Genomic DNA, 14,493 nt, shown 5'->3' with positions numbered 1-14,493 from the left:
ACCTTTCCCTCTTCTAGTATTATTGCAATATTATATTTTCCAACTGTTTAATGTTATGTTATTATTAATATCGCTATTTCTCCTCAATTAATAATTCTGATTATATATTGACTTTATTAATAATTTAGAAATATATAAATATATATTTGTATATGCATTATCTATATACCTATATATCTATACAAAATATAGATATGCAGATAGATAGATATATAAATTAGAAAAATATATATATATCAACGTTATCACATGCTATTAATAACGTGCGCCATGTACGTTCGAATTTTTGAATGAGTGTCAAATGACTATCGTATGCGTGAAAGATAGAAATGAGTGTGTTTCGCACGACTGTTCAATATACTGTGTATGACGGATCTTCGAGAATTTGAAATCTTAAAGTGTCAAGCAATACTAATAATACATTATGATGTTTTACATCACACATAGACACTGATCTAGGCTCTCAACCCTGTCGTCATTCATTGATGCTAAATTTAACGAATTGTGAATACGCGCTGTCTGTGTATGTAGAAATAGAAGAAATAATAAAAGTAATATTATATGCACACGTGTCGATTTATTTCTGCAATTATGTTTATTTTTAATACCTTATATATGAAACGTCTGAAGAGGATGATCATAGGTATTAAGAACTAAATACACACAATTTATATAAATATATGTATATATGTGGAATTTGCATATCTTTAATATTTGTATTTCTGCTCATTAGTTGCATTAATATAATACAATCTAGGATTCATGCAATCCTTCCGTTCACCAATCTCTTTATAGCAAAGCGTAGCCAAAGATTCTTCGTGGAGGAATCTCTAACGGAAGAAACAGTGCCGATGATACAAGGAACTGGTCGGACGCATAAATGGTCAGCTACCAAACTTGCGTTTCGATGCGCTCGCAAGGCTGCAATATCAAAATGATAAGAGACAGAGATACTGCTACGGTTAAACTACTACTCCAGGATGTGTTTTATCTGCAACAGAGAATGATGCCGGTGTGTGATGATTCCTCGGTAGAGATGCAACGAACGAGTATGCGCACGGTGGGTCAAAATTACTGGATGGTCGTTTGTCGGCGGCCTGCTCGACTTCGACTCTGCGAGATCGGTGTTTATTCGTCGATTAACGCTGTTTAGCTCGGTAAACAAGCAAGGAAATCGATCACGTAGAAACGATTTCACGGTGCTTTCGTCCCCTCCACGACTCGAGCTTCATCAGCGATATCGTACACTTGTCTTTTTTTTTTTTTATTTACTCACTACTAATTACGGAGCTGAACGGCATGAATCTGGGCTTCGCAGGTACTTTCGGCACGTCCTTTCGACCTCTTGGTGATTTCTCCTCGTTGAGAAGACCTTTCACCTACGATCAATTGTTTTATTTCAATGGTTATTATAAGTTTCATTTTAACTACATGCTTTATAATCTAACATAACCAACCTGTTCGTCGATTGCGTTAAACTGCCATTTCCATGTATGATTGTACAAGAAAGGTCGATGATCGAATCTATTGTCGTCGGGACTATAAGTCTCGGCGTGACAAGATGGTGTCAAGATAGTCATTTTATGACGATTTATAGCATAACATCTATAAAAGTGTTTCACTTTATCTGCCACCTATAAGTGAATTCAAATTTAAAAATATCTGTAGCAACAATGGCTGCTGCTAATTATAACTATATTTACTTCTTTTGAGGTACATTTATCCCACATGTGGACGAGTCTGCAGAACATTGTGAAGGGACCTGCACAATCCTGTTTTCTTAAACGTCCAAAAATACCAAGCTCCTTGTACGTCATACCCATATCAATCTCATCAAGCTGCGCAAGCTGTCCTCCTTGAAGAGGTTCCAATTCTGCGGTAGCAGGAGCGTCTAAGATTTTATCTAAAGCAGTTATTCCATGTTTTCTCCTAAAATAAACATAATGGTTGATCTTATATGTGTCAAAATAACTATCTTAGAAGGATACCAGTTTTAATATTGACCTAAAGTAAGAAAGGAATGACTTTAAGTCGTTTTTTGCAATTCCACCGATAGGATTGATATCGGCACTGCTGCAATCATATTTGGTAAAATACCCACGAAGCGCTTCATCAACGTTACTGCTCCCTAATACCAGAAGACCACCCGGTCGTCCTCTGACCCAGAGCATCAATTGGGCAAACAGATAAGCTATCACCATTCTCAAGCGTGCCTTAAAAAATTTAAAATAATTAAAAACTTATTTGTCTCTCACAAGGATGATAAATATAATAGCAGAAATCAACCTGGATATTCTGCAGAGCTAAATTTTCTCTAGGAGACCCTCCTTGCACCTTAAATCTCGGTGTCAGCTTAGTAACTTGTTGGAAAATCGTTAGAATGGCAGACACAGCAACATCGATTACTATACTGTGATGATAAGAGCCAATCTGATTAGCGAGTTCAGCTGCTCGCGCCTTTGTTTCGGCCGATGAATTTTCAGTACCCATATAGCATGTGACAAGAAGGGTGTTGCACAGCTGTTTTGGATCAGTCGGTACATATTCACAGTCTCCGACTATTTTCCTGATGTCTGACAATACCTGTGCGTCTAATTGGAGACATTCATTAAGTACGTCCTCTAATGATAATACAAAAATAACACGTACCTCCTTTGTTAACCGAATCCACGATCATATCACACATGGAATAAACCATGCACGCTGATGACGCAGAATCGACACCACCACTTAAGGGTAAGAAAAATCCACCTTGGCAAGAACGCCTTTTACAAAAAGGCGATAGTAAATAAATAAATAAATAATAAATAAATATTTAATTATGAATAAAGCATCGAACCTTAGATAGTCCCAGAGCCAGCATGCAGGGGCCAACGAAATTTCTTCATCTGGTATATGATAAACAAGTTTTCCTGTTGCGTTTTCATCTTCATAAGGACCTAAGTCCACATCGATCGGTCGATCTGGAGGAATTGAAATCAAAATATCGGAAGTTAGAGCAAAATCCACCTTTATGCGTGGATAGCTTGGTTGTCTAGCAGCTAGATGAGACCTTGACCTAATGTTATTTCTATAACTCCTATGGAAGAAGAAAACAATTAACTCAAAACGAAAATTGAATTCATTAAAGAATGAATATTACAAACCTTATATCCTCGAGATCAAAGGTTGCCACAATGACTTCCACTTCATCCAATGCAAACTGTTTACCACGATTCAAGATTTGACCATTCAAAGTAATAGAGGATCCACCACTGAAGTATAATCTAGAACCATCACATCCTCTCAAGTTACTGAACATGTAACATCCACCTGATTTGAACGTAGCCGACTTAACTAAGTCTACGGTGACATAAGCTTTCCGTAGTTCGAAATATGATCCACTACCTTCAAGAGAAAAAATTGAGATCATATATATAAGCTACAAAGTAAAAAATAAATATACAGTAGTAAAAAAAAGCTTTTGACCACATAAATTTTCTACTTCATGTTCTAAAAGCGATTTTAGATTTAATATTTTATTCAGTTAAAAAAACAGTGCAATAAGTAAACACTGTTATAACGTAGGTATACATGTATACATTTTGTATGTAGTATACATTTTGAAATGTGATACATGTGTTTACCGATGTAAATACACGTATATATAAGTGCTTGTACATTGTTTTGTCAATTACCATTTGCGATAATTTCAACACCATCCAAGCACATTGGAATATGATTGCTCATTGGACTCCAGAGTTCTTCGCAAATTTCGAAACCTACGCACGTGTCCCTGGTTGAAATAACAGCATCGCCAAACGGCACCACTGTCTGGTTAGTGATCTGAGATATCATTCTAGGCAGAAAGTAGTCCTCCACCGTGCGTTCCTGCATAAGCAATTAGCACTTGTAGACAGACGCTCGGTATCAAGCCTAAGACTAGAAGGTCAAGAACTATTCGGATTTCTTATGCATCGCGCGTGCAATCTGAAAGAATGACCTTGGTCCACGGCGAGAACCACCTGGATTCTCTATAATTGCCATCCTCGCACAATTGCATCTTGGGTCTGATAAGCAGAATTCGTCGATTCAGAAATGCCACTCTACAGTTGTACGTCACATTCTTGTGCATGACCGGCATACCAACATCTACCAGCATGTCCTCGGCAGCCGGCGATTTAAGAATCGTCGCGAGTACTTCCCAGCTGTGAAGTAATGTATCTGACTCGTAGAAATGATCCTCGCAACTGTAACCACTATTCCACAGAATTAATAGTATGTATCTTTTTATAATTTAAAAAAATAAAGATTCTTTACTATCTTATAATTAGACTGCGGATGTTTATGCAAACGAATTTTATGAATTTTATGAATAAAAACAGACGATATCCAGATAAAAATTTGTCCCACTCTCTAGATATAACAAATACTTTATTTTAGATATTTTAGACATTTTTGTGTTTCATATGCATTCTGGGCATTCTTCCGCTTTTAAATTTCCCATAAATGCACAAAATCCACATCTAGTTATAATATTGTATTATTCTTTTGTTTTTTAAAAAGAAAATTTTACGAAATTTCTAGCTCTGGTCCGCTTCTATAAGTAGCGCCAGCATCTTTAGCCTCTTGAATACTTTGCAAGATTCTTCTGGAATTCCCATCGAAATCCAGTGCCCACTGATTCAGCGAACAAACTGCTACCGTCACTGTACGACCCATCTTTAAAAAATTCTTCTTTTCTTCCAAAATTTCAAACAAAGCGATGATTAACAGGGACTATCTATAAAAAATAAAACTGGATGTTATTAACCGTAGAACATTACCCTCGTTATATAAAAATTGTAAAGTACACATTTGGTTGGAGGAGGATAATTGCTGATAAATAGAAAGTTAATTCATTTCGACCTATCAATTGAAAGCTCATTGATTGGCGGAAAGAACGTTTGCCGAGGAAATAGCAGCACATCCATTCTCTACTCCGACAAACGTTGATTGATCAATAATTTTCAGAAGCACGCAGGGAGAGGGATATAAATTGCTTGGCTGTTTCGTGTGACTAAGCGCAAGAATGCCCGAGAAAACTCCGAAGACGAATTCCTTGAAATTAATGCAACTTTCCTGACAAATTGCCTTGTCACGATTAATCTTTGATAAAATGGATTCAGATATTCGGTTGTAAGCACTTTTTGGACAGATTTAAGAAATCTTGAAATATCTCTGAATAATAAGTAACCCATGATGTATTATTGTATATTTTCTATAAGTTTATCAATATCATATAAAAGAGGATACAGAAGGATGGAGAATAATTCAATATCATTAAAATTCAAAGAATAGAATAAGGAATCGTATTTTTCATGAATCTGTTCTTGCACGAGTCTTCTTGCAAAAAGAGAACAACTTCTTGCAACTACTACTTAAGGAAATATAAAAGCCAAATAAAATATTAGATTAGATTACAAACAATAAGTTCGATCGTGAGAGAGAAGCAGAAGTGCGTTGAAAAAGATCGATAAACAGACATCGTGTCTACCAAACTTGGTTCGATATGAATGTTCCATAGGAGCAGAGCTACGAACCTCGAGGAACGAGAAAGGGCTTCGAACAATCTACTGGCTCCGCCCCCGTTTCCCTGTTGTCAGGCAATGGACGGGCCAGCTTTTACCGAGTTCCTCTTCTCTGGAGGGCAAAGTTCCTGATCACAGTTCACGCGCTAGATTCGTCCAGACAATACGTTGTGTAGTCGAAACGTCATCTAAAGTTGATACTGTTCTCGATAAGCTTCTTCTAGAAATGCATTTAAAGAACGATTTAAAGAACGATTTAAAGAACGATTTAAAGAACGATTTAAAGAATGGTCGAAAGCTTCATCTGACTAAGTTCCACATAAAAGAACAAGGAATAAAGGATTAAAAAACTAAAAATAAAAAAATAAAAAAATGAGCACGATCGAAAAATGCCTATTGGACGGAAGAATTCTGTGGATCGTTGACTGTGTCTCGAGTCAAGATAAATTTAAAAGTCTTGAGAGAAGAAAGGCAGCGATGTTGAACAATAAAGAGGTCGACAGACCAGAGGAAGATGACGAAGCCGGTGGAAGATAACGAAAAATGAAAGATCTTTTAACCGATAGCAAGGTGAAGGAGCTTCAGGCCATGTTTTTTCCGGTTCATCCGATCCCTGGTAAATTTAAGCGATAGCAGCGCGTCTAGTTTAAGCAAATAGAATAGAAATGTTTGTTTGTTGTGGGACAGGCAGTACGCTGGCGAACTTGAACAAACTGCAGGAATTGCACTTGCTGCAGCTAGGACGATGCGATGCACCACGAAGGGAAACGGAGTTATCACTGTTCTCCATGCCTTTTGGAACCAGAGATGATCAATCGCAAGAAACTCTTCGGAGCATATTGGATACTCATTGCATGATAGACGGAATCACCCAGGAGACTGCCAGATGGCCCACAGAGTGTCAGGTATACAATATAATATGAAACAAATATACAGGGTGTCTCTACGAAGTTCATTTTGATTTTATTTCGTTTTAATGAATCAATCTTTATATCAGTTCACCAGATATATTAATTCTTGTTTGACATATTTTTTTTAAAGTCATACACACATAAAAATCAACTAGCGTGAAATGGAAGATGTTATATTAGGGGCCGAAGTATTCTCTTTGTATTTCTTATTTTTATTATAACATTGTAACGAAGCTTTAAATACTCCGTGATTATTTCATCTTTTTTCCTTGATTATAGGCATATAATGTATTGTAAAAATCTGAAATATCCTATATATGAAATATAGGAAAGACAAAGAAAATTCGAACAAAATGATCAAGCAATTAATACTTTAGGTACTTCCGGAAAGAGTTAGGCATATAGAATACTCTCCAGCCGTTCCAGAACCGTTCTACGTGCCAAGCGGGAAGGAACCAAGGCCAAAACCATTGGGCGATGAATTTGGAACTGTGATATTTCGATATCATCCAAGCAATGTCACCAGTTACGTGAGTCTATAATAATTCGTACGATAATAATTATTGTAACAATTACAATTTGAAGGAAGAATCAATTATTCGTTCAATGACCAACAGTTTAGTAGATCTTGCGTGGGTGGAAGCACGGTCACACCGTTACCAACAGAATTTTCAGCCGATTCAAATGGAAACGAATCGAAGAACGTCGAGACTAATAGCAATATGTTCTTATTGACCAAAGTGTCTGACCTAATGGAAACTGACACCGATTTACGTTTTGAATCTCGTTTCGAATCTGGCAACCTTTGCAAAGTTGTGAAGATCACTGACACGTATTATCAATTGTATCTTAGAAAAGATCTTTATACTCAAAGACATACCCAATGGTATTACTTCAGGATATCAAATACGAGGAGCAGAACGAATTACAGGTAAACATTCAATTTTGAAACTTAATTAATTTTCTTTATACAAATCCATGCTTTTTACAAAAATAGAGAAAAATTTGTTCCACTCGCTAAATTTTATGAGTATTTTATTTTAAATATTTTGCCTATTATGTCCATTATGTATATTTTGATGCATAAATGCATAAATATCCACAGTATATTTATTACAAATATTCGTTTAAAACAATTTCAGATTGTCCATTGTGAACCTTTGCAAAGAGGAAAGTCTATACAATGAAGGTCTTCGGCCACTCTTGTACTCGACCGAAGACGCAAAGAAGCGTGCCGTTGGTTGGAGGAGATGCGGAGAGAATATCGCTTATTACAAGAATGATTCATCGTACGTTATCATAATTTCAATATCCTCAAGTGTTCTCGTAATTTTTATTAGATGTATCTTTCTTCCCAGAAGCAACGAAGAAAAAGAAAGGCACACACTGACATTCAACGTCTCCTTTCCTCATGACAGGGACACTGTTTATTTGGCACATTGTTATCCATACACCTATACTGACCTACAGGTAATACAAATACAAGTTTCATCCTTTGCTATATCTTTTTATAAATAGTCTGTTTGTACGTACAACCGAAATGATTAATATTCGTTGACGATTGTTGTTGGAGACACAGTGAATATAAATAATTTGAATCAGACATGCAACAGACGATACGATTAGCAGGATCCTAATAGACCGACATGGGTAGAAAGAAAAAATGTTCCAATTTTTAGGAATATCTTGCCAAACTAGCGGCAGATCCTATAAAATCTAGATATGCGAAATTACGACTATTGTGTCGTACACTTGCCGGAAATGGAGTCTATTACTTGACTATCACTGCGCCTACTTACGACGATGTGGTACGAAGAAAAAGAGGCATAGTTATCACGGCACGAGTTCACCCTGGAGAAACTCCATCTAGTTGGACGATGAAAGGAATTATTGATTTTTTAACCGGAGAATCGAATCAAGCCAGAGTATATGCTCGACATAATCTTGATCTTAATTTAGTTTTATCTTTTTCTTCCTTTTTTTTTTTATTTTAAGATGTAACAAGACTTTAACAACGCAGGTACTACGAGAAAGATTCGTATTCAAGCTGATTCCTATGCTAAATCCGGATGGCGTTATTGTTGGCAACAATCGTTGCTCGTTATCGGGGAAAGATTTGAATAGACAATATAGAACTGTAATGAGAGAAAGTTACCCTTCAGTCTGGCATACAAAGTTAATGATTCGACGATTACTGGAAGAATGCGGAGTGGCCATTTATTGTGATTTACACGCTCACTCCAGAAAACATAATATATTTGTTTATGGCTGCGAGAGTAAAAGAACCGCTTCACAGGCGAGACTCTCCGAACAAGTGTTTCCTCTGATGTTACACAAGAACGCAGCTGACAAAGTAGTCGATCCGATACAGATCATATGCTTTTTTCTCCTATGTTTAAGTAAAGTCAAATGTATTAAGAAGCACTCGATTTTCAGTTCTCTTTTGAAAACTGCAAATTTCACGTGGAGAAAGGTAAAGAAGGTACGGGAAGAGTCGTAGTATGGTCTATGGGAGTGCAGAATAGTTACACAATGGAAGCGTCAATGGGAGGGACGAAAATAGGCTCTAGATCAGGCACGCATTTTTCTACTCAGGATTACGAGCAAATTGGAAAAGTATTCTGTGAAACTCTATTGGATTTCTTTGATCCAGATCCCATCAAGGTAAACATAATAATCGTTTAACTCATCATAACAACAGAAAATCTTCTTAACGTTGCTTCTTGCTTTGTATATATTTTTCATTGGATTTAAATGATGGTAAATTACGCACTGGAAGGAAAAGCTACGGAACAAAATAATTACTAGGTTAATGAAGGGTGGCTCCAATGCCGAAGAACCGACGAATATCGATTTAACCGACTACTCCAGGTACTTTTCAACATTAATCGCAGCGTACTTTTTATTCGAACCATCTTCGATTCAATTATACCTATATCTTAATCAGCGACGAAGGCGACACGTCTGATAGTTCAATCTCAGAGGAACAAGAAATACAATTTCCAGAAGGTACATGGACCTATACTTTGAAGGAACCACTTGTTTCTCCGCAATATTTATGCGCACCACCACCTACGCCAACATTTATTCCTCCTCGAAGTTTAGAACTAGCAAAAAGAAAAAGCAAAAAGGGAATCACCGTTAACAGAAGCTACCTTCGACGCAAACGAATGCTGGTAAAATTTGAAATATCTTTGATACTTTCTTTCTGTAAGTAAAACACGTTCATTTGAAATGAGTACTTACTAATTAGACGGGTTGACGTTTAGACTAGAAGAGCAGTAATGGATTTACCAACTCTGGACCCTGGCAGCGATTTGTGTGACTATATTGATTCAGCAGATGAAGGACTGACGAGGCCAGAACGTAAAACCACACCATTGAAATATTATTAAATATAAATTGAAAGAAATAAGAGAAATTATGTTTAGGTTTCTCAGCAAGAATTCGCGACAATTGCAAAGAAGAAACTAATCAATTCGTGGATAAAGAAACAAAGGAAATCTCCAGTGATAGATTAATCTTACCGGAAATAGCGAGACCTCGTAGCATGTCCTTAGCTGAGAATATCAATGTCGATAAGGAAGAACCGAAGGCGAACAGACGATCCCATTGTCTTCGCTTGGTTAGGTAAAGGGATATTAAAATAAGATATTGTGACCAAAGTAGATTTAAAAAATGGAAGCTTCTTTGTTTAAATCTTAATTTATGTAGGACATTAAGACATCGTTCGCCTGTTTCGTTAAGAAGTCAAGATATACAAATTAAGCTCAGTTCACTGCGGCAACAAATATGGATGGGAGTTCCACTGAACGTCGCAGAAAATATCGATAAAAGAGTCAACTATCATCATCCTATTCCAAAGGGACCATTAAGCTGGGGAATATCCAATATGGCGTTAACCAAAAATAAAATGAATAATAAAGTATTACTGAAGTACGTAAAGCTCTGTTACATTATCGACGAATGTTCCAAGTTATTTTTATTTCAGAGGCAGCAAAAAATTGCAATTTGTCGAATATATTGATACGGAAGACAACATGAAAGAAATACAAAATAAATATAAACGTGAAGATACGATGCGTTCAAAAGACAGTAGTTTGAGAGTGGAATCGCAGCGGCAAGATGCTGAGCAGAAGCCAAGGAAAAAGAAGTCTCCTCTGAAGTGGCAGAAGATAGTTAATCTAAATTCTAGAGTAGAAGAAATGTGCCACCGCAAAACATCCTTTTTAACAATTAAAGCAGACTCTTTAAAACTAGTCACGCTTGAAGTACCTTCAAAGATTCAAACGCGACAGCACAAAATTGAATCTCGAAGGAAGCACCGGAAAAGTTGCGCCACCTGCACTGTTTCTAACGGTGGAAAAATATCGAGTGTTACGAAATCTCAATTGCATTTGCAATCGCATTCACGATCCCACATACAATTGCAACCCCTAATCGTTCCTTTGTGCGACAGTTTTTCGTCGGAAAACGACTCCATCGATTCTCGTACTCAAAGAGCCTCAAAGAAGAAATATAAGAAGAAGAAACAACTGAAGAAAATGAAGTCGACTCCTGCAACGGGAAAGAAAAAGCGTGTCACTAGCGCGAACGTATTACGCAATCCTTGAAAGATTTCGTACATAAACAAGAATGTTCCGTTGAATAGCATTTTTTCGGTCCCTCCAATGCAGGCTCTTTTTCGTGTTTTTAAATATACTCCTGTTAAAGATTCATTACACCCATTAATGAGAATAATTTTGTGCGAGTGATTTTTATATTGTACTTTTTAACGTGATTGTACGATAATTCGTCGTTCAATTAAGGCTTACAACATTGTTACGTAACAAATTTTGCCAAGACTTAAAGTATGAGATAATTGACCAACGTACTCACGATTTTCCGTTGATCCAAATAGGAAAAAAGCGACGATTGTTTAAGACTGTATTTAAATACGATATTAGTCGCACATTATTTAAATGGCATACGCGGGATTCCTGTTTCTTCCACGTGTTTTTTTTTTTTTTTTACCAGAGATTGAAAAATGTTCGATTTAACAAAAACATAACCTCACAAAATATTATCAACATTCGTAATGTAATATTTATTTCCATTGGAACAATTCATCGCTTTTAAAGCTATATATCGCTTGTAGGAAATATATCTTATTATCGGATTTCATTCAATGGAAAACTTTATAAATATATCAGTTTTTGAAAGTCTTTTTCCGTAACGCTTTTTGATACGTTATGCTTTCATTGATAACTTCGTTTTTAACACAGATTAAACACAGAAGAACGTGATGCTGCTCAGGAAACACTGTACAATTCTTTTCTCGTTAATACTCATGCGGCTTTTAAAAAAATGTAATCACTTATTAAACTATTATCGTCAAAACAGTTGGTGTTTTTAACGAGGTGCTGCCATCTGATGGAGGTACGTGCAGCATGTAATTGTAGATAACAACCGTACATACGAATCTGTGTATAAGTATCAGCAGGTATGAATAAACTTCCTGGCTCATACATAATATCTTAAGGTATATATGCTATATGTATAACAAGATATATACATAATACAAAATAGAATTTAAAAAATACGTTAATTTTAATTATTAATACTGTGTTTAATAATTAATACTGTGAATTATTGGCACAACAGCAAATATTCCATCTTATATACATACACATATATATCTCCACTTTTATTACATTTTGTATAAACAACATAAATAAAAATGTTTAATACGAAAAGATCTACTTTTATATCTACCTTCCTTTCCAATTTATTTAGTCAAAACACCAATATAAAAATATCAATTCCCTTAAGTATAGCGACATTTTTATTAGTATTATATTTTACCAATGCTTCACCATTTTTTGTAATAATTATATGTTCTATATAAAGAATATAAAAGGCTGTATACTGAAAAAGAGAAAAATATTATTATCCCATAATACAATAATATCAACATTTTTCAATCTCTTACAATTAGTCGAATAAATTGTAATAAACAATGAAACATCAATAATCAATGCAATTATTTTTCCTCGTGGAATAATTAATTTGTAATAAAATGCACTTGCGTAATTTCAATCTAACAGAATAAATTTTCGCGTATTATTGAGCCAGAAAGCCGGGTCATCGAGCATTGACCTGGATATCCGGCTATTGTAAGCATAAATACTTACGTTTTTCCCAATGCCACGTAGCACGGTGACAAATTTTCCTAAAATCGTAGATAAAAGTACACAAAATTTTAAACAAGATTTTTTGTTAAGTCCAATTTTTAATATACAATCCTCTTAAAACTATGAGAATTAAAAATTAAGGACCATACAAAATAAACTTTTTTAACCAATCAATTCGCTACTATGCGTCATCTACAAAAATATCAATCATCCTGTTCAAGAATTGCTTACGTGAATTACATTATTCTTAGAATTCAACTTGAAACACTGTTTCATAAATTACAACACAATGTTATAAAATATTGCAACAAATTTTAAGAATATTCATAGAAAATTATTAATTTTTATTTGATCGAATATCGACAATTCAATAAGCGACGTCAGAGTTCCTAAGATAAAGTAACGAAATCATAGTGAAAAATAAAAGATAAAGATTTTAAAGATTTTAAGATTTTAAAAGAGATTAATGAAATACTTAAAACAAACGAGATTTAATTTATTTTTACTAGCGTTACTAATTATTTTAATGATTTTTATCATCATGGCAAAATATTTATATGCAATGACCTTTAAATGAATTAATTAATATTATGATAAAGTTTCTTCGAGTGTGGCAATAATATGTATCACAAATTATAAGAATGAATTCAATAATTTCTGCGCAACCAAACGAAATTAAAAAAGCATTGTTTGTAAATTATGAAACCGCTGACAAGTGATAGGGGAGTAGGTCAAGGCGGAAATGCTCTCTGCGTCTTCGATGACTTGACGTAATTCCGTCTTTCGTTATTCAATTCGATTATGAGATGGAAAGAATGATATTAATAACGATACAAAAAGAATGCAAAATGAGAAATTCCTTTTGCTACGAATTTTTTTTAGTTATATTCTCTCTAATGGAAATGAATATTATATTACAGTAAATTAGAGAAATCTCTCTTCAACTTTCTATGTATCAATGAATACATAATGTAATCATTCTAACTATACTCTCAAATATCTTCATATTATAAAATATTGTCACAATATTTAAAATATCATAACTTTTTGCAAAATCTTATTTGGTGCTTTTCCAAAAATAATATTAAAAAATTTTTTCACTTGAAGCAAAATTATTTCTGTTACCTTACTTCGACACTACATATAGAAAATATTAGTCAAATATAACATATTTTACATATGTCAAAAATTGTTGATTGGACATACACGTATATAGCCTTACGTTCAGCGTAATTCGCGTTTCATTTCTGCAAAATAACAAGTAGCTGATTTTGCTTTATTTTGCATACTTCAAAGACCAGACGTAAAAATGGAAAGGTATAATAAACACAAACATATAATAATAAATAAATTATTGTAATAAATATAAATATAAATATCATATATAAATATAAAATATTGTAATAATAAATAATTGGATCAATTGGATATTGCTGTTTTATTTCATCCCCTTAATTTATTTTCGATCGATTTTTGCTTCCATCGCTTATTTTCTATCGATGATCTTTTAAAATACGAATTAAAAAGCAACGAGATACCGGAAACACGTTTCTGTATTTTTTTTCTGTTAAACACTTGAATTGCTACATATATATATATATATATATATATATATATATATATATATATATATAGTATATAGTATGTACAAGACCATTAATTACAAGATTAATTACAAGACCATAATGATCTTATCAAAAAAATTTCAGGTACAAGCATTCGATATCAAAAGAATTATATTATTTAGGAAATGAATAGCATGAAACTGTGAAAACTTTCAAGATAAACAGTTTTAATTAAAAAACCGCATAAATAAGAAATAGCTCCACGTTCAATACAATGAAGTTTAATAGTTGCAGG

General features: G+C 34.4%; 2 protein-coding genes across 5 annotated transcripts; one reads left to right on the top strand and one right to left on the bottom strand.

The window, feature by feature from the left end:
* Positions 1–667: 667 nt before the first annotated feature.
* Positions 668–11,878, bottom strand: Nadsyn (NAD synthetase). 4 transcript variants are annotated; one of them, XM_076622134.1, is made up of 14 exons: positions 11,335–11,878; positions 5,562–5,769; positions 4,556–4,762; positions 3,983–4,238; positions 3,678–3,870; positions 3,147–3,387; positions 2,840–3,079; positions 2,650–2,765; positions 2,287–2,591; positions 2,005–2,213; positions 1,704–1,929; positions 1,458–1,634; positions 1,277–1,379; positions 668–991 (listed from the first exon to the last, which is right to left on the bottom strand). In XM_076622134.1, the coding sequence occupies exons 3-14, from the start codon at positions 4,699–4,701 to the stop codon at positions 963–965; spliced, it is 2,241 nt and encodes a 746-aa protein (XP_076478249.1). In that variant the 5' UTR covers positions 4,702–4,762; positions 5,562–5,769; positions 11,335–11,878; the 3' UTR covers positions 668–962. The 4 variants fall into 4 exon arrangements, with proteins under 4 accessions (XP_076478249.1, XP_076478250.1, XP_033194828.1 ...); XM_076622135.1 differs by having other exon boundaries at positions 11,339–11,878; XM_033338937.2 differs by lacking the exon at positions 5,562–5,769.
* On the top strand, positions 5,959–11,465 carry LOC117159252 (cytosolic carboxypeptidase 3). The gene is made up of 15 exons (XM_033338934.2): positions 5,959–6,165; positions 6,237–6,454; positions 6,838–6,990; positions 7,078–7,391; positions 7,603–7,749; positions 7,819–7,930; positions 8,140–8,385; positions 8,481–8,813; positions 8,897–9,124; positions 9,240–9,331; positions 9,408–9,636; positions 9,730–9,826; positions 9,892–10,090; positions 10,175–10,396; positions 10,452–11,465. Exons 1-15 carry the CDS (start codon positions 6,093–6,095, stop codon positions 11,071–11,073), a joined length of 3,285 nt encoding a protein of 1,094 aa, XP_033194825.2. The 5' UTR covers positions 5,959–6,092; the 3' UTR covers positions 11,074–11,465.
* Positions 11,879–14,493: the final 2,615 nt, after the last annotated feature.

The sequence above is a fragment of the Bombus vancouverensis genome, chromosome 10 (assembly GCF_051014615.1).
Source record: "Bombus vancouverensis nearcticus chromosome 10, iyBomVanc1_principal, whole genome shotgun sequence".
Taxonomy (NCBI): Eukaryota; Metazoa; Arthropoda; class Insecta; order Hymenoptera; family Apidae; genus Bombus; species Bombus vancouverensis.
The sequence above is the reverse complement of the archived record's forward strand: the minus strand, read 5'-3'. Positions and strand labels throughout refer to the sequence as shown.

Coding starts and splice junctions, on each gene's coding strand:
- LOC117159252 (XM_033338934.2), top strand. CDS start 6,093: ATGAAAGATCTTTTAACCGATAGCAAGGTGAAGGAGCTTCAGGCCATG. Junction 7,750..7,818: donor TATTACAAGAATGATTCATC/GTACGTTATCAT, acceptor CTTTCTTCCCAG/AAGCAACGAAGAAAAAGAAA. Junction 10,091..10,174: donor CATTGTCTTCGCTTGGTTAG/GTAAAGGGATAT, acceptor TAATTTATGTAG/GACATTAAGACATCGTTCGC.
- Nadsyn (XM_076622134.1), bottom strand. CDS start 4,701: ATGGGTCGTACAGTGACGGTAGCAGTTTGTTCGCTGAATCAGTGGGCA. Junction 3,871..3,982: donor GGTTCTCGCCGTGGACCAAG/GTCATTCTTTCA, acceptor TTGCTTATGCAG/GAACGCACGGTGGAGGACTA. Junction 3,080..3,146: donor TTTGATCTCGAGGATATAAG/GTTTGTAATATT, acceptor CTTCTTCCATAG/GAGTTATAGAAATAACATTA.